Here is a 27529-nt window from a genome sequence, read left to right on the forward strand (position 1 = left end):
GTTTGCTTTACACTCCCTCAGTATTGGGGTTGATCCTGCAATCCACAGATCTACTCATGTAAGTCCATAGGTATCTCTTGGGCACAGGACAAACGAAAGTGCTTATCTTTAGTAGTTTATAGATACGGTGTGGGCCAAATATCTGACCTAATTTTCCCTGCTGGACACTGGCAGGCTGCTATATTCGTTTCAAAGCACTGGCACTATCATGACTCTAAGCCCACTGATCCTGAGAAGTTGCCTGAAGGCTTACTCCCAAGGAGCGGACATCACAGGTATGATTCAGGACAACCATATTTATGTGTCTGCAATGGAGAGGAACAGGCACCTTCAGGGTACAATTCATTTGTCCTCTTTTCCTCAGATTGAGATGAACTGCTGCCCAGAACGCTTTGTTCCTCCCCATCCAGGTATCTACACTGCAAACAGCCATAGTCAGTACGATGGTTGTCTTCCCTCTTGGGGCTCTGCAGTACAGCTGCCTTATTTTCCCTGGACTCCTGTTAATGTTCCTCACCACACACCACAACTTCTGCAGTAGCATAGACACCTTATTTCCTACAATTGCACCTTCATGGCTGGCTCTGTTTCACCACTTAGCTGTCTGGAGCACAGCACAGTGACAGCAAGTGATTCAGAACATTTTACAAGGCCTTGGCTGCCATCCATTTCCTCCATCCCACCTTATTCATTCTGCTCACAGAGAACACATAGGGAAATACAGATCTGTAAACAACAAAGCCCCCTACTAGTGTCCTCTGCACTTTAAAAGGCCTCTTGGTTTTGGTCAGTATTTTCTGTATTTTACTACTTGAATTCTTCTCTCCTGTGAATTTCTGAAACTAACGATAAAAATCTATAAATTTGCACAAGACTGTTGACCCCAGGGTGTTCTACATACCTCAGCCTCTGTCCAATCAACTGCTATGTCAGGACATTTGTTTAATCCAATCCTGTTTCAGAAAGCCACAGTTTCCAATAGCAATAATGCTCACGGCCAGGCTGTAGTCTGCAGTGAATTACAGATACAGAAGACAAAAGCCATGGCCATCCTGACCTAGCATTGGCGACAATTCCTCTTCAGGAAGATGACCTTCAGACACGCCTTCCCACCAGCACTCCTATGATGATAGGAACCCTGAGCTTCCCCAGATTCCCCCAAAAATGAGGTCACAGATCAGATTATTAACTTAAAAGGCACAGAAAATCACAGCAGTCTAGGTATGGAAAGACGAATTTCTGAGTGGAGAAGAGCATATAAAGAGCAGTGCGCTAAAACTCTGAGTTATTGGAATTTCTGGAGGTTAGGCTAACACATATGAAAACTGAGTGTAACGTCAGCCTTTCATTTAAAATAAATACAAAATGTACCTGGGCTCCTTTATGGAATGGAAAGATGAAAAGACAAAAAAGAAAAGCAAATATTAAAAATTCATAGTGTATCCACATGGAAAAAGGCACATGAGAGACCTGAGCAGCATAGGGTCAGCTATGAGATCAAGACTATTTTGAGCAGGAGATTGGACTACAGATGTCCTGAGGTCAAATTATCATTATCCTATGATTGTATAAAAGGGCAGGGCAAGATCCAGTCCTCTGGACTAGGCAAGAGTGCTTTCTGATTTGCTAATATACTTCAGAGATGGTGATTTCACTACCTACCTACTCAATATGCAAACAATGGAAGGAGAAAAATTCTAAGGAAATAGACCCAGTGAAGAAAAAGATCCTTTATAGAGAGATCCTAAATTAACTCCTTCATAGAGCGACCCTTTTGGCTTTAAGCCAGTTGACAAGTGCTAGTATTATGAACAAATAAAGTATCTTTCATGGGATTCTTCCAGTCTCCACAGAAACTTTAGACATTCCTTTTTAACAAACTGGATTGCAACAAAGGAAACAAAAATTACTTTTGTTTTTCATTCCCTAGTCAAAATAAAGTGAAGGATGCTGAACTGGAGCATGCTTGTGTTCCCAGGTGAAGGGGTTCTCAGACCTAATCTGTACACTCAAGAAGAATAACTCCAGAGGTGCTAAATCCTCTTCAGACCATCAAATCGAAGTCTGTATCTGAAATTATCTTATTTGCCTACATTAGAAAGAAGTTAGAAAAAGTGATGCATGTAAAACATGTCTGAATAACTTTCTCCTAAAAGTGGGTAAATTCTTTATAGCTTATAATAAATGAAAAAATGCATTATTTTTATTGATGTTTTTGATGTTGAAATTTTATTTATTTTTATTGATGTTTAGTAATTGATTAAATCAGATTTGCACAATCAGTGGAATCATGAGAATGTTCTAAGTGCCTCATTTAAATGGCCATTTAAGGGAATGACCTGAATAAAAGAGGTTTTAGTAAATTGATTTAAAAGACTTTACGCAATTTTCCTCACACACAAAAAAAAGAGAAGAACGATAAAAGTGGGTAAAAAATATCTTCACTGGAATTTAGCAACTAACAGTCAAGCAAATAAACTTGGTGATATACTTCTTTCAAAAAACAATTTCTGCTTCTGAAACTAAGTGAATTAAACTAAAAATGTGAAAAGAATACACTAGAATTTGATGGATGGGTTGTAACAGCTTATTATGGGAGATAATTTTCCAACAAATTTAATTTTAATACTGAATACCTAAATTTAAACCCTTACATTTGTACATAAGAAAATAGTGTAAACTCAACGTTAGATATGTTATTGCAGACACAGAAAGATATAGGAAAACTATATACTTCTAATATTTATGTATAGAAGTATGTGAATGTGAAAATCCCTGAATATTCTGTCACTATGACTAGCCTACAATGGCAGTTTTTCAAAAAATGACATTTATAAACTAACCTGAAAGGAGAAGGTCAAATAAACACATTGGAAATGAAGAGGAAATGCCTCCAAATCTACCCGTCATTAAAAATAATATGAATTTTGCATATTGCAAGAGACATGATAGAGTCATGGTTTCCATATTTACATGTCTCCATTTTGTTCTTCTCCTATCTACATTTTCACTGTGGAGGTTTTCTTCTTTGTGGAAAGATCTGAATTTTAAAAAGGTGTAAGAGATGGTTGTTAAAAAAAGTAAGCCCAAAGTTCTTATCTTAGTGCTTGACAGTGGAGACTTCAGAAATGGGAGCCACTTGTTATAAATAGAAAGATCTATTTGAGTCTATTAACAGAAACAACAACAACCTGTATCTAAGAAAACTAGTAAGCGCTGTACCATGAAGACCTCCAAGAGGAAAGAAAATGTTCTTTACAATTTTTTGCCTAAAAGGAACTTTTAGAGATGTTTTTAAAAGATTTTGTATAAGAATACAACAGATATTTGTGCAGAGAAGAGAGTTCTGTAAACCAGATAAGACTTTAAACAGGGAGGCATGACTAATTGGCTGACAAGTTTCAGTCAATGTGGCTATCTCGGGAACTTTTCTCCCTCAGGTCAGGCTTTATTAAACTTCCTTTACAACATCACTTCATTACCACTCAAACAGCAAGAAATAAATACCTAAATATGCAGGGGATAATGCTGCGTTTAATTTGGGCCCAGAGAGCCATAAACTGAAACGTCTTTTTCAATAAAGTCTGAGTATTGAGGTAATTTGAATAGCTCTATTTGGAAGGCTCTTCCTACAATTAAAACAGTTAATTCGAGGCACACAGCCCCAGTGCTCCACTCGCTCTGTGACCGAATTAACCTGGTATAACAAAGAAAGTAATCGGACAACTAGGGGGCCTTGAGACCTTATGCCAAGAGCAAGTGAGAAAAGGGAATTGTCCTCTCCAGATTCATGCTTTCCTCCCGAGGCTACATCCAGGGAGGGCAGCCCCACACCACCTCATGCTGCAGGGGAAGATGGAAATGCCCCCTAGACCAAGAAGGCACTGCATTACTACTTGTTCAGAAGCAGAATGCTGTAAATACAATGTTGTCTTTTCAAGACAAGTTCCACACCAAGATCATCAACACGCAATGTGAATGTAAAACGTACTACTGTGTTTCTATATACTCTTTCTGTATATAGAAACACCAGTTTTTCTGTTCCCTACAGACAGCTCTAGATTTCAGCTCATTAAGCCAGTACTATCAGGGAGTGTTGCAGCAAACCAGTCATGTCACCTTTGGGCAATGAAAACCCTCACTGTGCATTAAGTGATTGTAGCCTTCTGCATTAAGCTTGTTCCCGATGCCACTGGCGGGCAAAAAACATCTCAAAAATAATTGCAGTTTAAGACCAATTATTGTAAAGGGAAAGGTGACTTTTGACACATAGGGGACATGTGTATTCTTCATCATTTTTTTTAAACCTATCGCCTGTCTGTTTTTTTGTGAGCCCTGTGTCCTTCAAAACTTTTTTTGACATTCTGATTTGTGAAGACTGATAACAGGAAACTCTTGGACAAAAACATCCTACTCAACATTCCTGAAGGAAAAGAAGTATCTTAGGGGCCTTTTAATCCCTTTTCAGTTATCTACATATTTTCTATATTGCCTCCGTACTCCATGAAAAAGCCATACTTTTTTCAAAAGTAAATAGATTTTTCAGGAACAGTTTCTTAGTCTATTAGCTTTACAAAGTCCCATTAAAGGCAGGAATTTGTCAACTCAGAAACTTATTCTGGGTTCCCTCAGACAATCAAGAAGGTTACTTTTAAAAACTGCACAATGAAATTAAGGTTCAGACTTCATCCATCCAGATGTATCTCCTCAAATTTCTCTTGTAAATTGCCACTGTCCTGCACTCTGAACCTTGTATCTGAAATTACAACATTTTCCCTCAGAAGCCCAGGCAGCTGGAACCTCCTCCACTGTGTAGTCACAATGCTTTTTGGTATAGAGCACTCTCTAGAAAAGCACATTGTTCTGTTTGTACCTATACATTTTTCTGTAAAACAATGCTGAAAAGAAACTCCACCGACTGTCTGCATTAGATAATGAACTAACAATAAATCTTTTGAAGACGGGTCTGTTTTCAACTTGCTCTGGCTGAATTTGGATTAAACGAACATCCCGATGTTTTAAATTAAATAGTTGGAAGCACTTTCACTTACAATGCATGTGGTGGGCTTGCATTTCAGTCTGGTTCCCTTTTTGCAGGCACAGTTTATGTCACTTTCATGTCCCCATCCATGATTTGTGGATGCAATCAGACACAGTGCTTAAACATTAAATAACAAACTGCACCTGCTAATAATGGGATATTATGCTGTTTGTGAAACCACAGCTCCTGCAGGTTGCATAATTTGTATTGTAAGTTCATTAGCTGTAGAAATTTACATATTGAATAATAGGATCAGAAAAGTGAGAGTCTGAAACAACCTACTAAAGAGCATGAAAGCTACTGAATGCTTGATATTAGTTACAGTAGTAGATTAACATTGAGCTGTATCTATGGTGGGTTGACCCTTGCTGGACGCCGGGTGCCCACCAAAGCTGCTCTATCACTGTCCCTCCTCAGCTGGACAGGGGAGAGAAAATATAATGAAAGGCATGTGGGCCAAGGTAAGGACACTAACTAAGTAGCGTCATAGGCAAAACAGATTTGACTCAGGGAAATTAATTTAATTTATTGCCCATCAAATCAGAGTAGGCTAATGAGAAATAAAACCAAATCTTAAAAAGACTTCTCCCTCCACTCCTCCCTTCTTCCCTGGATCAATTTCTCCCGGGCTCTACCTCTATATCTCCTTCCCCCAAACAGTGCAGAGGGACAAGGAATGGGGGTTGTGGTCAATTCATCACGCTTTTTCTGCCACTTATTCCTTCTCACTCTTCCCCTGCTCCAGCTTGGGGTCCCTCCCACAGGAGATAGTCCTCCATGAACTTCACCAGCTTGACTTCTTTCCACGAGCTGCAGCTCTTCACAGACTGCTCCAGCGTGGATCCTTTCTACAGGGTGTAGTCCTTCAGGAATAGACTCCCACAGGAGTCTATTCACTTCCCACAGAAGTCTCCCACTTCAGGAATAGGTCCCCCCGCAAGGTCACAAGTCCTGCCATAAAACCTGCTCCAGCATGGGCTCCTCTCTCCATGGGTTCACAGGTCCTGCCAGAAGACTTGCTCCTGGCCACCACACAAACTCTCCTGGCAAGCTGCATATAGTAGGCTGAGCACTCTGTTATGAGCCGTATGCCTGGTTGATTAAACTAACATCTATAGCAGCAATAAATAACAAACCAGTTATTGTTCTTTCAATAACTAAATAAACTGAAGCCATAACTTACTGAAAATGAAACTTTAAGTCAACTCTAAAGGCACTGAGATTTCATTGTGTGCTGCTTCTCAGAGAACCAAATTACATAAGCTAAGTTTATAAAACACCTTTCCTCACTCAGATCTGCAAACGCCACTTGGGGTCTGGAAGTCAGCTTAATTCTTTTCAGCCCATGAATCACAATCAGCAATAACGTTTATGTAACAGGAGTCTCATGAACAATTGCAGTGATGACGCACAAACCAGAAAAAAGCAGATCAGTCTCACATAAGTGTTTTGGCTCTGCAGTACTAACAACAACAACAACAACAACAAAAAGTAGTAGATGTCATTTTTGCCAGGAAGAAAGATGATAATATTTGACTATGCTCAGGAACAATAGCTGTCCATTGTAACACCTATTTCACATCATCACATTCTGAGCACAACTATATTTAAAGTTTCAGTCTTTGAAGTTCTTGGTTTTTTAACACTCATTCTTTATTTCTAACTTTTACCTCACTTTGACATGGTCATAAGTCTATTTTGGTTTTACATTCAGGGATGAGCCAGGAGTCACGGAGATACTATATCGTGTGCTCTTTCTGTCATCCGTAATTTCTCTTAACATTCATCATTTTAAACCAGGCTCCAAGTTGCTGCTAAATATAAGTCTCTGACTGAATACATGTTTCTAGCCTCTGAAGTCCTGTCCCATTAGGGCAAAGTTACAGCCACATTAAGAGAGACTGCTTTGTAGAACTCCTGTTCCCTTGCCATGAGCCTATCTACATTTGCTTGCAAACTTGAAAAGCCATGAAATAATAGTATCCTGTAGTTATATTGCATCAACTACTGAAAAAAAGATCTCTAAATGTAACTTTCAGACTCAGATTATACCTGCTAGTAGATATTTGTTCATACAACAAAACTGAAGCTTATAACGTGCTTTTCTTCTCTGTATTTTGGGGTTTTCTCCAGAGAACACCTATTGTATATTTCTACTGCCTACTGTACAGACCAGCTGTGTATCAGCTGCCAGATGTTGCCCCAGAAATGTCAGCTGCTGCTTGAGGCAGGGAGTGAATGCAATTAGAGATGCCCTGGTGACAGCTTGACACTTATGGTGGCAATGTTTAAATTTTTAATCAGGCATGATAACACAAAAAACCACACCATTTGGATTGTTCCTGAAAACTGGACCAGTATATGACACTAACGTCTTCTTTTGTCTGGGAGATGCAAAGATCAATGTGCTGACAGAAGATCAAATAGATTGACTACATTGTGTAAAATATCTGAAACTAGTTCCTGAAACATATTCCACATCTAGTAGCTGCAAGGAGACCTGCTTTTTAAGACAGTAAGAAATGTTATTGCTTTAAAACATATCTTTGCTTTTATACTAAAACATTAGTATACATAAATATGCAAAATATATGTGATTAGTCATGTGATTAGTTCCCCTTTACTATATTTCTGTCAGTTTCTACTGGCATATCAAATGACTTTTTCAAATAAACTGTATCAAATCAACCTACAAATTATAAATTAAAAATTTTGCACACAATCATTAATCAAGATGTATCAAGTACATTTAGTAGTAGAAGTGCTCTTTATGAATTAGTTTAGTGCAGTCATGAGAAGACAAAACCACCAAAAAACATGCCAAACTAAATGCAGTCTACTCCTTGGGCTATGTAACCACATCCTACCCAACAGCAGATTCATTTTGGATACACAGCATTTACAGCATTTACTTAAATCTAAGATAACCTCCTCTTCCTCTTTGACGAATTACAAATGCAAGGGTACACTGTGCTTGTTCATCCATCATAGGTTTCTTTGAGGTACCTTACCTCTATCCTGCATTTGCATTGCATTACAGTCCAGCTTAAATAGGTTGTAAGTGAACAACTTACATATCTTAACTGCTCCACGCAGGCTACCTCTGTGCATGCTCTATTAATGTAATATAAATTGAAATATTTTACTGAAAGATGTCTGTAGTACTGTATCCATCTACCAGCACAGTGCAGTTACTGTTTACAGCAACTTAGTTCTACCTAGCCATTTAGGACAGGGATTAAAATACATTAATTGAAGCTGCAGGAATAATTTCTGATAAGGGAACTCAGCTGGATTTTGGCCAAGATGTTGAATTTATAGAACTTTATTCTTGTGAAAAATACCATCAGCCCAATGTAATTATGACTTTTCATTCTGCCTTGAAAAGATCAGTTTTCCAGAAAAATGCTGGGTTTTTACTGTCTCAGAGGGATGAACACTATATTTGGAATGACAGCCACTATCTGTATTTTTTCTTTACATAAAAGCCATCATAAGTTATTTTTTTTCTGAGCATCAGTGATCAGGCTGATCTTAATCTCAGGTTTGTCTTGTATTTGGATAAATATGAAACATACCCTCAGAATTTGGAATATCTCCTGTTAACCATTTGCCAGTCAAATCTGGAAAGTGTGAGTCTTGTGTGATATTTACAGAAGGTATCAGTGCCTACAAACCCGCAATGCTACTGGTACCTCATCTCTGATAAGAACTTGCTCCATTTGGAGACTGCCCTCTCCATTTCACCAAATACATAAATCTGTTTCACAAAATATCAAAAAATGAAAACAGTAGGGTCACCAAGAATCCCAAATCCAGGATATCATACTTATTTGTCTCACTTGTGAGACATCTTGGAAAAGGATAAATCAATATAGGAAATTTTATATCTGACTGAAAAGAAAATACAGTCTCTTTTCCTGGAGTGACCTATATTTTCAGTCTTCTATGCACATGATCACATGTGTTGGATGCGATCCATATTGGACAGGGACAACAGTCATGCTATCCAGACCCATTACACACTGAAAAGAAGGGAGAAGGGTAAGAAAATTATTTATACTGTTCCACTTGATTAGCATTCACTATTAGAGCTCTGTTTTCCATACCTTCAGTAACTCAATGATTTGTTTCTTGGTCTGGGATCCTCTTGTTTTTTACTACCAGATATACAGACCACTAAACCTGGCAGAACTTCCATGGGAGAATGGTGTGGTATAGCTGAAGAAGGTGAGTGTGAACTACTTGAGGGGTATCTGCAAAATGTTATCACCTTTTCCTAGAGTCAGAAGCATATACCTGTTCAGATTTTTCTCAGCTACATGATCTTGATATTGTGCCTGAAGTTATCTCAACATTTATGAATACATTTCACATTCATTTTGTCGTTTCACGAGAAAACGTTAAGTAAACACTGCTTAGTTAAGTAAACACTTTGCTCCCTGCACTCACCAATTCCTGGGTATTTGGCTGTGCTACACTTGTCAGGGAGCCACTGCAGTGCATTTTTCTCTCTCTGCAGTGTTACTGAGGAATATGGTTTTGAAACTGCAGTGTGAATGGCTCTGCGAGTTTTCGTCCCTGCCACTGGTTTCACACTAAAAAGACGGGACTAACACAATCAAATGTTGATATATGAACAGGCAGTAGTCAAAGGAGAATGAACCAACAGCGACACAAAATTCATGGAACGTAAAAACTTTCTTTCAGTCCAGTGGTTACAGCCTGATGCCTCTGTCTAATTTCTGTGGCCAAAGCCACAATTCTCTCATTTTATTTGGGAACAACCTTTTCCAAGTGGAAGAAATATATTATATAAGAACAACTAGAAAACAGACCTGCTGTTAAAGTCTTCCGGAATTGAAACTCAGAATGATGCATAGTCTTACCAAAAGGAGAAGTAAAAATAATAAGAAATAATCTAGGTGTTAACCGATCACACTGCTTAGTTTAAACCTAAGTGCTATGGGGCACAGTTGTTACACTGCAGGGAGGGAGAGGGAGTGTACCAAGAATGTACTTATTTCCTTCAGGATTATAATTCAATTGGGAAACTAAAGTGATCATAAAATATACATGCTAGGGTTTAATTTTAGGTCAGAGTCCTATGTTAAAAAAGATTGCTACCCTAGATTTCAAAAACATTAGCCTGAGTAATGTAACGCAACCTCATTTTGATCATTCTGAGTTCAGAAAATGTACAATTACTGATGCTAGCAAGAAGTCACACCAAGGTCAAATGAGATTAATAAGAAATAAAACTGCATGTCAGTAGCATAATAGAAGCTGAAATGAATAATCAAATGGGCAGAACATTCATGCAGCCTTGGCAGCAAAGTCCACATAAATGGGCTTGAAAGCCACAAGAAAACACTATAGTAAGCACTTAAATCATCAATTTAAAAAAGTTTTCTGTGCAGAATGTTGCAATAAGTTTCATAATACTTAAAATATAAAGTGATTTCATAGCTTTCACTGCTGACTTTAGCACAATAATAAATCTGCAAAAATCATAAGATAGGAAAAGATTGGTTCAATACAATTGGGTAGATATATCAATAGGGAGAATTCATTCCATGTTCATTTTCTACATTGCCCAAACTTCAGAGACTTCTTCAGCATCTGGCGGAAGCAGGGCAGAATTCTAGGATGTGAAGCTGAGCGACTGCAACAACGCTCCTGTGTTCTTGGATGCTGGGTTACAACTACAGACAGTGGTACGTTTACAGGACCCGTAATGAGTGAACAATGGCTGCCATTGAACACATCTATCAACTACTGCTGCACTAAAGATGCTAACTTCCAGGTTATTTGAAGGAATAGTTTAGGGTAACTCGTTGATGTAACCACTGATATGCTGTTACACACGTATCCACCAGTGCCCATGTTCATTCAAAAACAGGTAAAGAAAGGAAACATTTTCATCATTCTGGAGAGAAAAAGCTTCCATTTTTCCCTTGCCAATATTCTCCAAAGAAGCATGCCTTTCAAGTTCACAGGAAGAATATCTACATATTTACCAGGAATTTAGTGAAAGAAAGGGAGATAATACACAGCACCTACAATTGACCAAAGCCCATAATTTGAGAATTCCTCAGTGGCAGCATGACAATGCATATTAGCATGAGTGTGAGTTGATCAAGTACAAATAAAGCTAAATATTCAGCAATACCTATTCTGCATGAAAGTGAGACTTAGACCCTGTTTAAGCACACTTATGAAAGTTTTTGAAAGAACACAGCCTAGGCAAAAGAGAGATTGTCTCCTTAAGCATTGCTCCTTCTACCTATCACATCAATACATTTTTAGACACTTTGCATTCATTTTTACACTTTTCTCCAGAAAAGATTTAGGATATTCTGTTGGAAATAAATTGACATAAACAATTTATATGTACTGTCTAATTATTTCAATGTTTAGCATTAAGACGGAGAGGCTGTAGGCTGTTTTCCAACTACCAAAATACTGCTCATCCCTATGCCTAAGCTGACAGGAAAAGGATGAAGGGGTCTGGTTAGGTCTCTGGAAAGATGTCATGGTTTCAGCTGGCATAGAGTTAATCGTCTTACAAGCAGCTGGTATAGTGCTATGTTTTGCATTTAGGATGAGAAAAATGTTGATAAAACACTAAGATTTTTAGTTGTTGCTAAGCATTCAAGGCTTTCTGCTCATACTGCCCACCCAGAAGTAGGAATGCTGGGAACGCACAAAAAGTTGTAAGGGGGCACAGCCACAACAGCTGAACCCAACTGACCAAAGGGATATTCCATGCTGTATGATGTCATGTTTAGTATATAAAGCTGGAGGAAGAAGAAGGAAGGGGGGCACATTTGTATTTATGGTGTTTTGTCTTCCCACGTAACTGTTATGCGTGACGGAGCCCTGCTTTCCTGGAGATGGCTGAACACCTGCCTGTCGATGGGAAGCAGTGAATGAATTCACTGTTTTGCTCTGCTTGCTGGCGTGGCTTTTGCTTTACCAATTCCTCTCCCCGTCCCATGGTGCGTGTGTGGGTGGAGGGGGAAGGCAGGACAAATAAGCAAGAAGCTGCATGGTTCTAGTTGCCAGCTGGGGTTAAAACACAACAAAAGAGTACCAAGCAAAGAGTGGAGCAGGTAGCTAAGAGGAAACATAGATGCAGAAATGTGTATTGCACTCAGTAGAATTTAGGCCATCCAAACCCAGCACTTGTTTTCTGTACTGCACAGCACAGCGGATGAAATTCTGTGGCCTACTTGTGCATAAGGTTGAAAAAGATGACTCTAATGGCCTGTTTTGGCCTCCAATCCATGTGCCTGATCTTCCTTTAGGCTACGCTTTCCCACTGCTCTGGCAATAAATAGCCTATATTTAGGCATGCTTAAAAGCATTTTTTCACTGCTACAACAGAGCAAAGGGGTTTCAGAGTGAACATAACTCATACTCTCAAATTCTACACAGTTTTAAATGTTAGAAGTTTAGACCTCTCTTACCTCTTTTTCCATTTGAAGACCTTCTGCTCTAATATTTCTCTCAAATACTTCCCTCTTTTCTGTCTGTGGATTAGATTTTCTGTATACCAGGATGTAGTCAATCCGACATTTCCCATCTCTAAAATATAGTCCATTAGCTTTGTTCTTATCAGGTACTTCCTGTAAAGAGAAAGTCAAACATTTCAGTAACGTTAATTTGACTTGGTAATTGCTGCTTTGTTTGCATCAGCAGTTTTCAGTAATACTCAACAGGAAAGATAAGGAATCAGAACAAGCTGTTCAAGTTTTTACGTGCTTTACATACAGTGCCTCTGAGGTCATCTGAAAGTAGTTCAGACTTCTCCATTTCAAAACCAGGAGGAATTCTTGGCCAGATGTTTGGACATATATGCATGGAACAAGAGAGAATGAAGAACACAAGCCAGCCTTTCTCCCCCCCACCTCCAGAAAATTAGGAATAGCTTCTTACACATAAAATAAAGCAGACAGTAGTGTTACTGAAGTGTAAATACAAAATTAAGAACTTAGTATAGTAGAACGTTTTTGTACATGTGAGAATAAAGGATGGCACTAATATTTAGTGCGGTGAGGAACAAGACCTGGCACAGAGCTTCTCGTTGCTCTGTGATGACTATAGTATCTCCGCCTCACAGGACACAGAAAGGGTATGAAGGTCCTGTTCCTAACTCATCAGACTAAATACAGGGTATTCTTGGGTTAAGGAACAACTGAGGAAGCTTACTGGATTTATTTGAAAGTAATTCCTGGTGTTCATCTAGCAGTATGTAAACTCAATAAATACTGTTTCTTGCCTGTTCAAATCTTTGCTCTGACAGAATGAAACAACTGGATTTCAGTTAATAAGAGGTCAAGCAGGTCCCTCTCCTGAGATATAAAAGACAAAAATGCTGGTCTCTTTTCAGAAATTCATGAGATGAAACTCTCTACAGATCCTCCTCACAATTTAACACTACTTCCACATAATACAAGTCCTGCCCAGAGGTTAAGCTCTCGCTTTCAAACAAGTTGAAATCATGTGGTAGTTTGTGGGCAGGAGTGTTTCATACAAGAAATGTACACTGTGAATGATATATGGGAACAAACAGCACTCCCTTTAGGCAGTACAATGGGCAGGGAAGCTCCAAGCTGAAGGGAGTGCTAGGCAAATTCCTCTCTTTTTTTCCAGAATTTGCTCAACCACTCGTGCCAGAAATAGCCATGTCCCATGATTTATGATCAAATGTCTAAAAAAAAAAAAAAAAAAAAAAAAAAAAAAAAATTTTGCCTTTAACATATGGGAAAAGTAGGAAATTTTCAAAATGCAGTTCTCCTATGGAGAAAGTTTCTTAATTTAGATCACAAAAAGTTAATATAGTAATAGGAAAAATAAACACAGAATTAAAAAAAAAAATATTCCTATTCAAAGAGTTTAGTGTAAGCTATCTTCCCAATTCTCAGCAGGCATTTTGATTAAATGGGAAAACCAATGAAAGCTTACTGAAGGCAGAAAGGGGAAATTTTTAAAGATTCTTTTATTACAGCGCCTGACTCCTGACACAGCTTAATGCAAACTTGATATAGTGGAACAGTTCTTTGAGCTGAAAAAGAAGGCAAGAAAAAAGATTTAAGCCCTAAGGAAATAACAGTAACAACCCATTTATATCTATACTGCATATCATGCTGACAAATGATATTATCAGGATATCAGAAGTATTTTTCACAGAGCATTAAATATGAAAACAGCTCAGGAAGCACAGTTTATTTTTTTCCATAAAATATCTATGTTGAGAAGATGTAAAAAACCCAAAAGGGTATTTAAGGTTATTTAAATAAAGGAAGGGTACAGTAAGAGATTTAGAGGTAGTGGGTCAGCTTAGTGGTCCTGCTCTGATCTCTAAGCCTCCTGCTGAGCCATCCTTCTTGTTCTGTAGGTCCATCAGTCACTATGTGCATATTAGCAAGTAAAGCAGTGTAATAGGAAAGGATCTGTAGGGCAAAACAATCTGTGCTGATGACCTGCTGTCCACACTATGTAGGCTTGAGGGCTTACTTTGGACCCACTCTAGTCTGGGTCCCAAAAATTCAGTGAAGTACATCTCACTATTTATTTGCATCCAAAATGAATCCAGGTTTGAAATCCACCACTGCTCTAGAATGCAAAAAAACCCAAACCATATATAGGGACAAATGAGGGATTCACTTCAAATGTGCACTCCTGATCTGAACTTAAAATGTTAGCACAGACTTGTCCAGAGTCTACCACAAGGAACCTGCCTCTGTCTGCCTGCAGTAGTGACTCCACTGGAAAAACAGATTTACTCTTTATACTTCCTATGTTTCATCTTTCTCTGAAGAAAATTGGTTTGCCCTACACTGACTCATCAGTGCATGTAGAACCTTGCATTAAAGAACATCTATGAGATTTAGCTGAGTTACTTGACTTGTAGGACTTCCTCCCCTATAAATATGACTTCCTGAGACATCTACTTTCTCTTAGGTTTGTGAAACACTCCCAACTGCAGTATTCACATTTTTCTCTCAGAGAAGCAGCTGGGACTCTTATCTGTACTTGGAAGGTCCTTTTAATTTTAGGAACACAGTATGTCAAATTCAGACTGATAAACACTAGTAGAGTGGTATGGCTTCTGAGAAGGAACCCTTTCTGTTGCTCTCTGCTATAGCCTGTAAGGCAGCTCTATAGAACTGAGCCTGGACTTAGAAGAATGTTGAGGATCTAATATGATATGGAGAGAGTCAGGCTGGCCCAGAAGCATCAGGACATAGCTGCTGCAGGGCTTTTGCATCATCCACAGTATTCCAGGCTAATATTATTCTAGACAGAGACTTTTCTTCTACCTTGAGCTTTGCTGACCCTTTTCTAGACATTACGTGTCCTTTCCCTGTGGCACGACTTAAAAATTCAGTTTTCCTAAACTGATAAAAAAAATCTAGAACCAGGTCTAACCATGGTTTTTGGTGGGAAAGAAGTCTATCCATGTATGTCAAACCTCCATTCCTTCATCTGAGAAAGGATGCTGGAAGCAAGTGAAAGAACAGGGAAGACTTAACTCTAGCAAGAAGCTAGCATTTCTGGCACACATCTAAAGTTGCATAACTAGGAATTATTTTCCAAGGAATGCACTAGTTTTCATATTCTCAGGCCCACAATTGGGAGCCATCAATGTTCATAGACACAGGACTCTCATGTGCTAGGAGAGCTTTAGACTAAAGGCCTTACCAAAAATGTTTCGCTATCCAAAATCAGAGAATGCATAACCCTGACAGCTACAGAGACTTTAAATGGACAAACAAAAGTGCAGTTGAGGAAGTCAAAGAATTTGAAACTTTACATGCAGGTCTTAAAAAAGATAAATCAGAAGAGACTCCAATGGGCCCTAATTTAATGACAGATTAGATTCTTGATTCCTAGTTATTCCTGCCATAATCTTCAGTGCAAGTTCCTATTTATAAAAGGGATGGTTAAAACAAACTCTGTTCTGTGCAATGTTAACAACACTGCCCCCAAATATCACCAGTTTGATGCTTAAAGTGAAGACTAAAGTAGTGACACCTACAGTTTTAATTTCAAAACTAACTATATTTGATAGAATGTCAAGAATGGGCCATATAATCTCATTTAAGTAGAAGTCAAATTTTGTCCCAGGTCCAGCATTCTCCCTTGTTTGAATAAAGAAGACTAATTTATTACTCCATAGAAAGGCAGGCAGAATAGATGCATACCTAGAGTACAACTCCTACGACATTTTTCCTTCAATTTTTACCTTCTTTCTGCTGCTCTCAGAAAATGAAACTTCAGTGGACTTAACACAATATTTTAGTGATAATATGTCCTGGATTTAAATTGTAAAGTCTATACCTAATTGATATATTGGCATATGTAAAAAGTATTTTGATGAATGCACACAAAGGGAAATGTGATTTTTAATTTGCTTAGACCGCAACTGTGTTTGAATGAAACATAAAACAAAGAAAAAACCCCACATCTCTAGCCAAAGGACAAGCTGAATCCCAATCTGGCTCTGCATCTGTTAAGGAACTGTTGATAAAACTCCATCTGTAAAGTCTTCATTGGATCTTCTGATTGAGCACAAACAACTAACAGTTGAAGCAAACAATATTTCAACTTGTCAGCTACACAAAAGTGATAGGAAATCTTTGCTATGTCCTTGTAAAGTTTTTTGATTTTAAATTCATTTTAATGAATTCAGACGGAAACCATAATAAATTATTTGGATGCAATATTAGCTTTAAAACTAAACCAAACAAACATCAATACATTCAGAGTATTTCCCCCCGTTTCACTGGTCCCAGATCCCCTATCCTGATGGCATTATGCAGGATCAACATGCTCTCTTAGCTACTAAACTGAAAGACTGGAAGGAAGCTTGAAGCTTCTGAGTTTACCCCACCACTGTATAGTTGATCTCCCATATTTATCCATACAAACCATAAAACATCTAAACAGTATAGCTTTTCCTTCTGAAATTAAGCAGCGGCAAAGCACCTTGAAACTATTTTCGTAAGCTAGAGCATCCCTCAGCTCCCATGAATACTTCCAATTTTCTGTTTTGGTCTTTTTTTCCTCTTATACATATACATGACCTATTTGCTACTTTACTCAGTTATGATTAGGCAACAAACAAACAAAAAACAGGATAATCTTTTCAACTAGGAAAATATTCCTCAGACATGTTCCCTTTCACTTTAAAAAATGACAAGGAATACACTGAACAGGAAAAAGCTTTTTGCCATAACAGCAGCACATATTGTTCTATGTCCTCCTCTGTCCTTCTGACTATTTTCTGTTCACTTTTCCTCTTTAACATGCAAAGATCATGTGCCTTTCACCCATGTCCTTTTGTTAGAGACCATATGGCACATGATCTCAAAATGCAACCCAGGAATATCACGTTAGGTTAACCTATGATAGTGTAAGCAGGCAAAGAGGGCCCTTCTTAAGATGCATGGGAAGCTGGGGAAGAGCGATGAGTAAAGGGGAAGATGAAATTGTGAGCAAGGTCAAACATATCTCTGGGTGCCCTGAATTTTGTTGCTTTAATTATCTGTCTAAACATTCCAGGAGCACAGCTCTCTATGGACTGAATTTCTAGCACAAGAAAAATCTCTAACTCTCTCCTCACCAGGGTTTCACAAAAGAACTTGTACCACAAAACCCTCTAGCTCCTGAAAAAGACATAATCTGTAATTATATCTTCTAAATTTTATCCAAACTAATAAACAAAACAGGGTCAGGGCAGAACCTTCAGCAATATCCTATGGTTTTCCATGCTTTTTAATTGTTAGTATGGTCCCTGCCAGCTTTGCTCTGTGCCAGTCAGCCCTCTGCCAAAAAATTCTCAGGCACAGCTTGTAGGTAACATCAGACCTCACACTTCATAAGTAAAAATAATCCATAAGTAGCCTGGATGCAACTGCACTCCTGAGCTGGGGGAAAGGAGAAAAGTCCGAGGTGTCCTCACTCTTTGAGGAGATAGCCCTAAACATCCGTAAGTTGTAGGGCAGTTAGAAGCAAAGTCAAAGGGTATCATGTTCTTTTCTGCACAAAAGACACAAAAAGGAATTTAGGCCCAAATTTTCATGCTTGGGTCCACAATGCTTTGTCTGCCTTAAAACATAATTTATAAGGGATTATATGCTGAATGATTTCTCCCTGGTATGTTCTCTAAATCACCATTAAACAACAACGAGACACTTGTTCTTCACTGGGAGAGAACATGTCATATACTTGATACCCAATGCTTCTCATGAGAGATTTATGATAAATTCTCCTCCTCCCTTCTTTTCCCCAAAGGATTAATATAGGGAAAACTTTTCCATTATTTTCAGAAGCAGTGAAGCATTGGACTTGACTGGTTCAGAAAACAAACAGACAACAAAGACCTATATAAAGTTTTCAATGGAGGTGCATGAAATCAATAAAACCTCCTTTTAATTTGAGATATTTTATACTTCAGGTTGTCTTGCACAGAATGAGATTTTAAATCAAGTTACATTTATTCCCTCTTTATAATTGGCATGAATAATTAAATTATTATATTAATAATTTTGTGTGTTCTTACCTCTCCCACAACTTCCAACCTGCTGGCATCATCAGAAGTACTGGTCAAATTACCATGGTGAAGCAGGGAGTCATCATCTTTGGAAGGGCTGTTTACGCCTTCTAACTCATCAAAAAAAATGTTGACATCCTTAGCTACTAAAAACAAAAATAAAAACATACATGCAAATCACCATTGAGTCAAACGGAGACACGGAGTATAACACATTATCAGTAACCCCACCTTTTAGTTCTAGTTGACTTATCTACTATGTTAAATTTAATACATGATGCACATTGGAGAAGTGCTTTCTTCACCAGTGAGAGACATAAAGATTTAAGATGTCACAATACCTCTCTGGCGACAAATAAGTAATCTCGTGTCACAATAAAACATACGTTAGTTACCTCCTCAGCTTCTCTTGGGGTAGGAGATTAAACAATTGCTTTCTAGATTATTACGGTCTCTGAAAATTTCTTATTATAAAGAAGCAGATTTTTAAGCTACTACATAAAGTGTGTAGTTTGAAGTTGTACAGAGCTGTGGGGCAGCCAGAGGCAGAAGGCCTCAAATAAATACTGCTACTTGAAAGGCACTGAATAAATGAGCCTGAGCAGAAGCTTGTCTTTGCACAATTTGGCATGTTTCCATGCGTATAAAGCTGGCATGTTCAGATCTACCTACTGCACAGCCCTCAGTCGTGCATGAAGCAATAGCTTAAATCTACAGGATGCTGTAATAAACCCAACCCTGATAACGAGCGAAGAGACGCAAGGGCCTAGAGCACATTCCCCAGTCCTGGGGATCTGGCAGTGGGGCTGCGGGCCATGACAGAGCCAGTGCAGCTCAAGATTAGAGCAATGCTAGCTTTAGGGTGACGTTCTCTGCTCTGCTAAGCAAAGAGGTGATGAAAAGCTATGAGCAGAGCTGCTGGGCACAGCTGCTGGGCACATCTACAGTCCCATGTAAGGGCTACTGATCTGCTGACTGAGTGTCTGTTGGATTGGAGATGCGGGGCGGGCAGGCTGTGGCCAGCGAGGTCCACCTTTGCACCCCATACTCTGCAGGTCTGGTGAAGAGATGTGTGGTGGGGAGAAGAAAAATGCCTTTTCTGAGGATGAAGTTTCAACTGTGGATAGACTCCATGCCTCCAACCTCATGTCTCTCATGCAAAATTCAGAATCGCGACAGGTAGAAGTGACCCTCCAAAGGTCAGTTACTGAGCCTCTTCCCCTGACTGTAGCAAGATCAAGCATCTATTACTTGACATAAACCTGTCTAACCCACTATTCCTCACACTTTTTTGCAAACCAGACTGACTTTAGGAATCGTTCTTCTGCACAACAACCTCTTGATCCTTTTGCTTCTCCACAACTCAGTGACAGGCAGTTGTAATGCCCGTTGACAAGAATTTATATTAACAGGGAACAGCCAAAAATCTCTAATTGCTGGTGGCAACTTCATACCATTTCTAACTACTGGCTGCAGGTGCAAAACTCCCTTCCCCTACTGTGGAGAGACTGAATAGCTGCCAAAAATGAAAGGCCATTAGCTGGCAGACACCATGAGCATTTTGTGACCTCCTTTTCACCTTTCCCTTCTTCAGGGGCTATAGCCTAGTTTAAGAAACCTTTTGAAAAAAATCTCTGTCGCTACCAGCACTATGGTCTCTTCAGGTAATCTATTTTTCACTGTCACAAGCAGAAGAAAGTTTTCTTCATAATATTCATCCTGAATATACATCTATGTTGCAATTTAAATATATTATTCTTTTCCTATCAATCACGAACATGGGGAAGAGATTGCTTCCCTTTTCTACGTCTTTTACAGTATCCAAAGTCTGTTATTACAACTGTATGTAGATAAAAAAGAAAACCCTATCAAAACATTCAAGAACCCTTCTTTGTTTTCATGCATAAAATAAGGACAAGGTTAATGACATACATTTTATAAGCAATTGCAATACTTTTGCTTAGAAAGCCACTAAAAGTTTCAGAAACAATAGAAAGGTCTTCACATCCAAATTAACCCACTCTAGATACTAGGCTAATGAACTAACCTAGGCAGCATAATTTTTAATAGAGATTCTGAGGTTTTAGTACTTTTAACAGTATTTTTTTTTTCATCCAGACAGCATGACAATAAGAAATGATCTGCCAAATTAACAGTTTTTAGGATAACATACTACTCCTCAAGTTTAGCAATTTTGGGGCTGCATGCCGCCTAATCTAGCTATGATTCTTTGTATCCCAATATTAGTATTGCACAATATTTAATTCCTACTTAACACTTCGTATCATAATTCATCAGCTTTACATAACACCCTCTGTTCTGCAGGATCCCAACCAGCTTTTATAGGGATAGTGGGAGTAATAGCTTCACCTACTTCACTCTCTTCTATATCGTGCGTATCATCATAGTCCATGAACATGTCAGAGACATAAAACCTCTTTTTTTTTTTTTCAGATATTAAGTTTCTGTTGCCATTTAAAGGCTGCTTTTACTATCAGTCCAGTTATTTTACTTATCCTACTTTTGTGAAAAGTGTCAGGATATCATTAGAGACAAATATCCAGGAAGGAGTTTTTCACTCCAGCCATGGCCTCACATGATCATGGTCCCAGCTAGGGGTGAGCTTACTGACAGAGGTGGAGAAGAGCATCCTGGTGTCGCTTTGGTTTATGTGATGGGCAGAGCCTGCAGCTCCTCAGTATCACTGTAGCTGCACCCAACCCATCCTAGGACAAACTACAGAGGTTTAAGGAGACTTAGAAGGCAAAAAAAACCCAGACTCCAATTTGTACTACATGCAGCAGCAATACTGAAGAACTATTTGCCACATTGCTCCATTCCAATCCACAGAAATCATACTAGAGATCCCTATAAAGGCAGGGGAAATGGCACAAGACAGCACAGTCTAACCACCTGCCCTTCACTGTCCCTACTGCTTCAAAGGGCAAGACTGGAAACATTCCATCCCATCTGATAATAATCTGGATGTAGATCATGACCAGCTTTTGCATACTTGTTCATATGAGAAGACTCTATCTGAATGCTCAACATAAAGAACTACCGGAACAGGAACCATATCAAATGACCCGAAACTGCACGGAATTGAAAAAAGAGACACATGAGCCTCTATATGATCAACACCTCCATATAGGATGAAAACAACTGCAGAAAATAAAAAAATAATTAAATAGTGAAGCTTTCTGGAGATTATGTGAGATATATATCTGTCACAGACAGAGGCAATGAAAGATGTAAAAACGAAAGAGATTTTGCCTGCATGCTATGCTCCAGGGAATTTGAGCTAGCTTTTTCCTACCATTAAGACTGCCTTAGTAGAAAAGATGAGGCCTTTGAGATACTAGAATTGCTTCTTCCTGAAGTGCCAGTAATACTTTGGGTTGCAAAATAGATGTTTTTTAAGTGGGTGTTTAGAGATGAACAACTTGGTGCGTAAGAGAGTGAATGCGTTTGGGGGTTTCAAGCAAACAATTACTGGATTATTCTGAGGATTTGCAAGGAACAAAAAAAAATCTTATTTCAAGGTCACTTCAAAATCCAGCACATCTCAGCAGTGACGAGAAGTTGTGGAAGCAGTGAATCTCAGTTGGCTAGTGAAATTAGCTACCAGGACCTGCCTGTAGTAGAAAATCACTTATATCAGAAGTACACAGATAATTGGCGTGTTGGTTGGTAGCTTCAGCAAACAGGGTAAGGGGTGAAGAGATGTGCTGAACTACCTCATCAGCACTAAAGTTGTCTGTGACCTTCTTCCAGTCACACAACTGGTGAGAAAGTGGAGATCTTTGCACTGCAGCTGCCTTGCTGTGTTATGTTGTTTGAAAATGCACTGTTCGTATTTCAGTCACAGACATTAAATATGGGGCCCTAATATTTGCCGAGAACACTTTTTCTACCCAAGTGTCATAAAATAGTGTTCCATAAAACTACCTAATAATTAAATCAAGAAATCCCGTTTGCTTACTGTCAGAATGGTGATGATACTTCCAATCCAACTCTCCTGCTGGCTGTAGCTACCTCAGCCACCCCACTCCAATGAACATGAACGGCTATTCTGCCAAATGTTGCTAAAAGCATAATCAAGGCTCCACACCTCCACCTTTTTGTCCCCTTCAGACCATGACATGCATGTATCCACAAATTATGCAAACAGAATGATATATAATAATTTAATCACATATATGTTTTGGACCTATTATCTGGGAAAGAGACTGCTGTTAGTGTATAGTTATATATTTTTAGGCAATGAAATTTAACAGCCATACAGAGCAGCGTGTACATTGCTACAGGTGATATTCAGAAGTTTTAGATCAGCTTAAATATGCAAACCATTTTCTCCCCCTCATGTTCCATTTTACAGAAAAAAGAATCCATTATGAACTTAATAATTCATAATCACTTGAGGAGTTGAAAAAATGTTGCTATACAAATATTTTAATTCCAAATATAATGGAACCACATATTGTGAAAACTGAATGCTGAGAAATTTGGAGCGAGAGTCTGCACAATCTCAGTGGGTCCAAAAGCCTCTTTGGACTGAGAGGCTTATTTAGGTAGGGCTCAAAGATAAGAGAAGGTAACTCTAACCTTCTGAAGACAGACAGTCAAAACCTGAGGTGCCTAAAAATAAGAATTTTCTTTCAAAAATGGGACCTGACTATGTTTTAGTGTGGCAGGATGGAAGCATGCCTAGATATCAAGTTTCTGTTAATTAATAGTAAATTTATTACCAGTTGTCACAGTATACCATTGACTATATGCTAGCTTTAGATAATATAAGCTGTAGACTGATATTCTGGACACTGCTCTTTGGAAGCTTTTAGGACTATCAGTAACAATGAAGAGTGAATTTCCTTAAAAATTCTTACAGGCAATGTATTAAATAAGTATAGGGCATTTCCACTTGTTAATGGTGGTAGAAAAAATTATTGGTATTAAAGAATACACCTTAATAAAAATCCTGAGTAGAAAATGTTGGTTTTACAGAGACTCCCAAAGCAGAAAAGTTTGAATATGAAAAAACAAGAACTTTTCTGTATCCAATAGTATGAGTTTTTTACAGCATCTCTTTGGATTTTTTAATACAAACATTCAGCAAGGCTTTTGACACTGTCAAAAGGTGGTAGAAAAAATTATTGGTATTAAAGAATACACCTTAATAAAAATCCTGAGTAGAAAATGTTGGTTTTACAGAGACTCCCAAAGCAGAAAAGTTTGAATATGAAAAAACAAGAACTTTTCTGTATCCAATAGTATGAGTTTTTTACAGCATCTCTTTGAAGTTTTTAATACAAACTTCAGCAAGGCTTTTGACACTGTCTCCCATAACATCCTCATTGGGAAACTGAGGCAGTATGGGCTGGATGAGGGGACAGTGAGGTGGATTGAGAACTGGCTGTGTGACAGGACCCAAAGGGTAATTATTAATGGAGCAGGTTCAAGTTGGAAGCCTGTAACCAGTGGAGTCCCCCAGGGGTCAATACTTGGACCCGTGCTGTTTAATATATTCATCAGTGACCTGGACGAGGGGACAGAGTGTATCCTCAGCAAGTTTGCTGATGATACCAAACTGGGAGGAGTGGCTGACACCCCGGAGGGCTGTGCTGCCATCCAGCGAGACTTGGACAGGCTGGAGGGCTGGGCAAAGAAGAACCTCATGAGGTTCAACAGGGAAAAGTGTAGGGTCCTGCACCTGGGGAAGAAGAATGTCAGGCACCAATACAGGTTAGGGGTGGACCCGCTAGAGGCAACTACTGAAGAGAAAGATCTAGGGGTCCTGGTGGACAGTAAAATGGCAATGAGTAAACAGTGTGCTCTTGCGGCCAGGAAGGCCAATGGTATCTTGGGTTGTATAGGGAAGAGTGTAGCCAGCAGGTCAAGGGAAGTCATTCTCCCCCTCTACTCTGCACTGGTGAGGCCACAACTGGAGTACTGTGTCCAGTTCTGGGCTCCCCAGTTCAAGAGGGACAGGGAACTACTAGAAAGAGTCCAGCGTAGGGCTACAAAGATGATTCAGGGATTGGAGCATCTCCCTTATGAGGAGAGACTGAGAGAGCTGGGACTCTTTAGTCTGGAGAAGAGAAGGCTGAGGGGAGACCTTATCAACGCCTACAAGTATCTCAAGGGAGGGTTGAAGGAGGAGGGAGCCAGACTCTTTTCAGTGGTTCCCACCGAGAGGACGAGGGGCAACGGGCACAAGTTGGAACATAAGAGGTTCCACTCAAATATGAGGAGAAACTTCTTCACGGTGAGGGTGACGGAACCCTGGAACAGGCTGCCCAGGGAGGTTGTGGAGTCCCCTTCTTTGGAGATTTTCAAAACCCGCCTGGATGCAGTCCTGAGTAACATGCTCTAGCTCTAGGCAATCCTGCTTCAGCAGGGGAGTTGGACTAGATGATCTCTATGGTCCCTTCCAACTCTAGAAATTCAGTGAAATTCAGTGAAATTCAGTGAAACATTGCTCTGCACTCATTAAGGCTGGCAGATACAATTTACAAATCTTTGTTTGAAGGAGGCCATCCTACAGAGACCACGCAGCCCAGAACTTTTCATCATGTTAAACGCTAAATTCATTAATTACACAGTGGATCAGCAACCCTGCCTGAGGAAACTCACTGATTTCTGGCTTCCACATTATAAGAATTAAAATGATAGTATCAAAGCCTAGTGAGAGTTAATGTACACTGGATTTTGAAAAATATTCTAAAACCCAAGATATTTCTTAGAATTTTGACTTTACGGCAATGACCATGAAAGTAAGTTTCATAAACTGAAGCAATTTATGGAAAAAAGCTTGAAATATGAAGGTTTTTTTTAAAAAAATAAAGGTATTTACTGCTTTTCCACAAGAAGTTCATCTTCTCAGCGTAATGAATAGGAAGCAGCCATAAAAAGGCCTAAAAGCCTTTGCTAGCTTTTGCCAAGGCCCTGGGAGAACAAACAACCCTGATTGTCACTGCCTGGACCCATGGGCCTCCCTCCACTTCCCCCAGGTCCCGGCACCTCCTTTCAGCTTCCCAGGACTGTCAGCCTCTGCCCCATTGATGCCACGGCAGGGCCAGTCTCCAGCTCTGCACAGCCCCGCTCTGCCCACCCACAGCCCCACTGCACCAGGGAGGTACCCAAAGGCCAGGGCTGGGGCTGCCTCCGGTGCCCCCCCAGCTGCCCTGCTCCTTGCTGTGGCATGAGTACAGGCTGTGAGTAGGCAGCAACAGGGAATTCTGGTTTATATCTGACAGATAGAACGTGCAGACCCTCCTGCACGTCTAGTTTGTTTTAAGTCAGATCATCACCTTGTTTTGCAATCTCCTATTTTACAGCGTGTGTCTATAGACATTTTCAGATTAGTAATTTCTATTTCTGAACTGTCTCTATGACTATAGATAAATTTCTGAATATCCTGCGGCCAAGAGAAAACTTTTTTATAAAAGACTTACCAGAAATCTCTAGAAAAATGTGTTTAAGACTCTACCATGAACTATGGTATTTAAATGCAGAATTTAGCTCTGATGCAGTAGAAATGACTCTTAAGTCTTTTATAATAGTGTATTCACATAAAAATAAATAACGAGATGGTAAATCTTTATCTTCAGTTGAAGTCTAAGATATTGAATAAGGCAAAAGAAAAATAAGAAAAGAAGTAGCTTTAGAGCACAATGCTTGTTTTAAGTAACTAAATTTAAACAAAATGAAACAAAATCTCTGCTACTGAATGATCATTCTTGGCAGTCTACCAAACAGAAAGATACACCATCTCACTGAAGTTGGATGACGCAGCTCCTGCAAAGGGAAATGCTCAGGAAATGCATTCTAGCAGAGAGATATTGTGGTCTTTCAAGTTTTGTTAGCCTTTTAAAATTTTCGTTCAATGCCAACACAAACAGGAATAAAAGTAACAATGATGACTCAGAGCAATCACCCTAGAAAGAATATTTAGGCAAGTTTATGCTAATTATTTGGTATTCACAATGGACTGTAAGTGACAAGACGCTGTCCTGGACTTGTGACAAGCCTTTGTCTTTCTAGAAGAGAATTTAACTGAAGGACCCTTAGTTTAACTTCCCGACAGCAACTGTGTCTAGTCTGTTTAAAGAAAAAAAACACTGTCTCCAAGGGTCTAAAATCTGCATCCTTATTAAATGGGTCTAAAGTAATTTATAAACCAAAATATTAATTCTTAAAACACTCTTTGTTTAATGCTATTTAGTTTTGAAATTATATTAAAATTCCTAAACCAATTTGGGATAGTCAGTGTATATCAATTAACTTGCAAATATTCGCTTTACTTCAGGTAGGATTCAGTTATATTTACACATCCACACTGCAGATGTTTGCATCCAAGTTTTGGTAGTGACTCAAGTTAGTTTATCTCCCTAAATTCAATCTGCAGGCAACTGAGACCAATAGCCACTTCGAAGTTGCAGGTCATCTAATCTGTTTTAAACACCTACTCTAAAATAAGACAAACTGAGCTCTAGACATGCTTGTTACATTCTGTTGACTGCAAAGGGAGCTTAGACAATGAATTCGGGTATTGACACCTTCATTGCAAATCCTTGTGTTCGAGTCAGATGAATACCCTCTTCATGGCCACAGAAAAATGGCATACTTTTAAAAGAAACTCCTTTTTTTTTTTTTTTAACTGGAATTTTAACATTTCAGGTTATAAGTAAACCTGTGCCACGTTGAATGAAAATTTGGGGTTATTCAGCACAAGGATATAATCAGAGAGTATGATATTAAAGTATGACACAGTACTAAGGGAAGCTGAGATATGGCCATTTAAAAGAGAACCTGTTTTGGACAAACACTGTCAATGAAACTAATCTTGACACCTGTTCTAAACAAATCATCCATTTTTATTCTTGGCCATATGCTTGAAATGGAGAAGATAGCTGTTTCTTCTT

At 39.0% G+C, this 27529-nt stretch overlaps 1 protein-coding gene across 8 annotated transcripts in view; it reads right to left on the reverse strand.

Annotated features, from left to right (window-relative positions):
* ANO4 (anoctamin 4) overlaps positions 1-27529 on the reverse strand; it is a 198168-nt gene that overhangs the window by 89140 nt on the left and 81499 nt on the right. For 6 of the 8 annotated variants that reach the window (XM_014964206.1, XM_014964205.1, XM_014964203.1 and 3 more), the window contains 2 exons: positions 18615-18751; positions 12514-12672 (listed from right to left, as the gene is read on the reverse strand). In XM_014964206.1, the coding sequence (XP_014819692.1) occupies positions 12514-12672; positions 18615-18751 (296 nt within the window). The remainder of the gene's footprint in view (positions 1-12513; positions 12673-18614; positions 18752-27529) is intronic. The other 2 variants (XM_014964207.1, XM_014964204.1) reach the window with 1 other exon arrangement.

This window comes from Calidris pugnax, unplaced genomic scaffold (assembly GCF_001431845.1).
Source record: "Calidris pugnax isolate Ruff unplaced genomic scaffold, ASM143184v1 scaffold44, whole genome shotgun sequence".
In the NCBI taxonomy this organism is placed as follows: domain Eukaryota; kingdom Metazoa; phylum Chordata; class Aves; order Charadriiformes; family Scolopacidae; genus Calidris; species Calidris pugnax.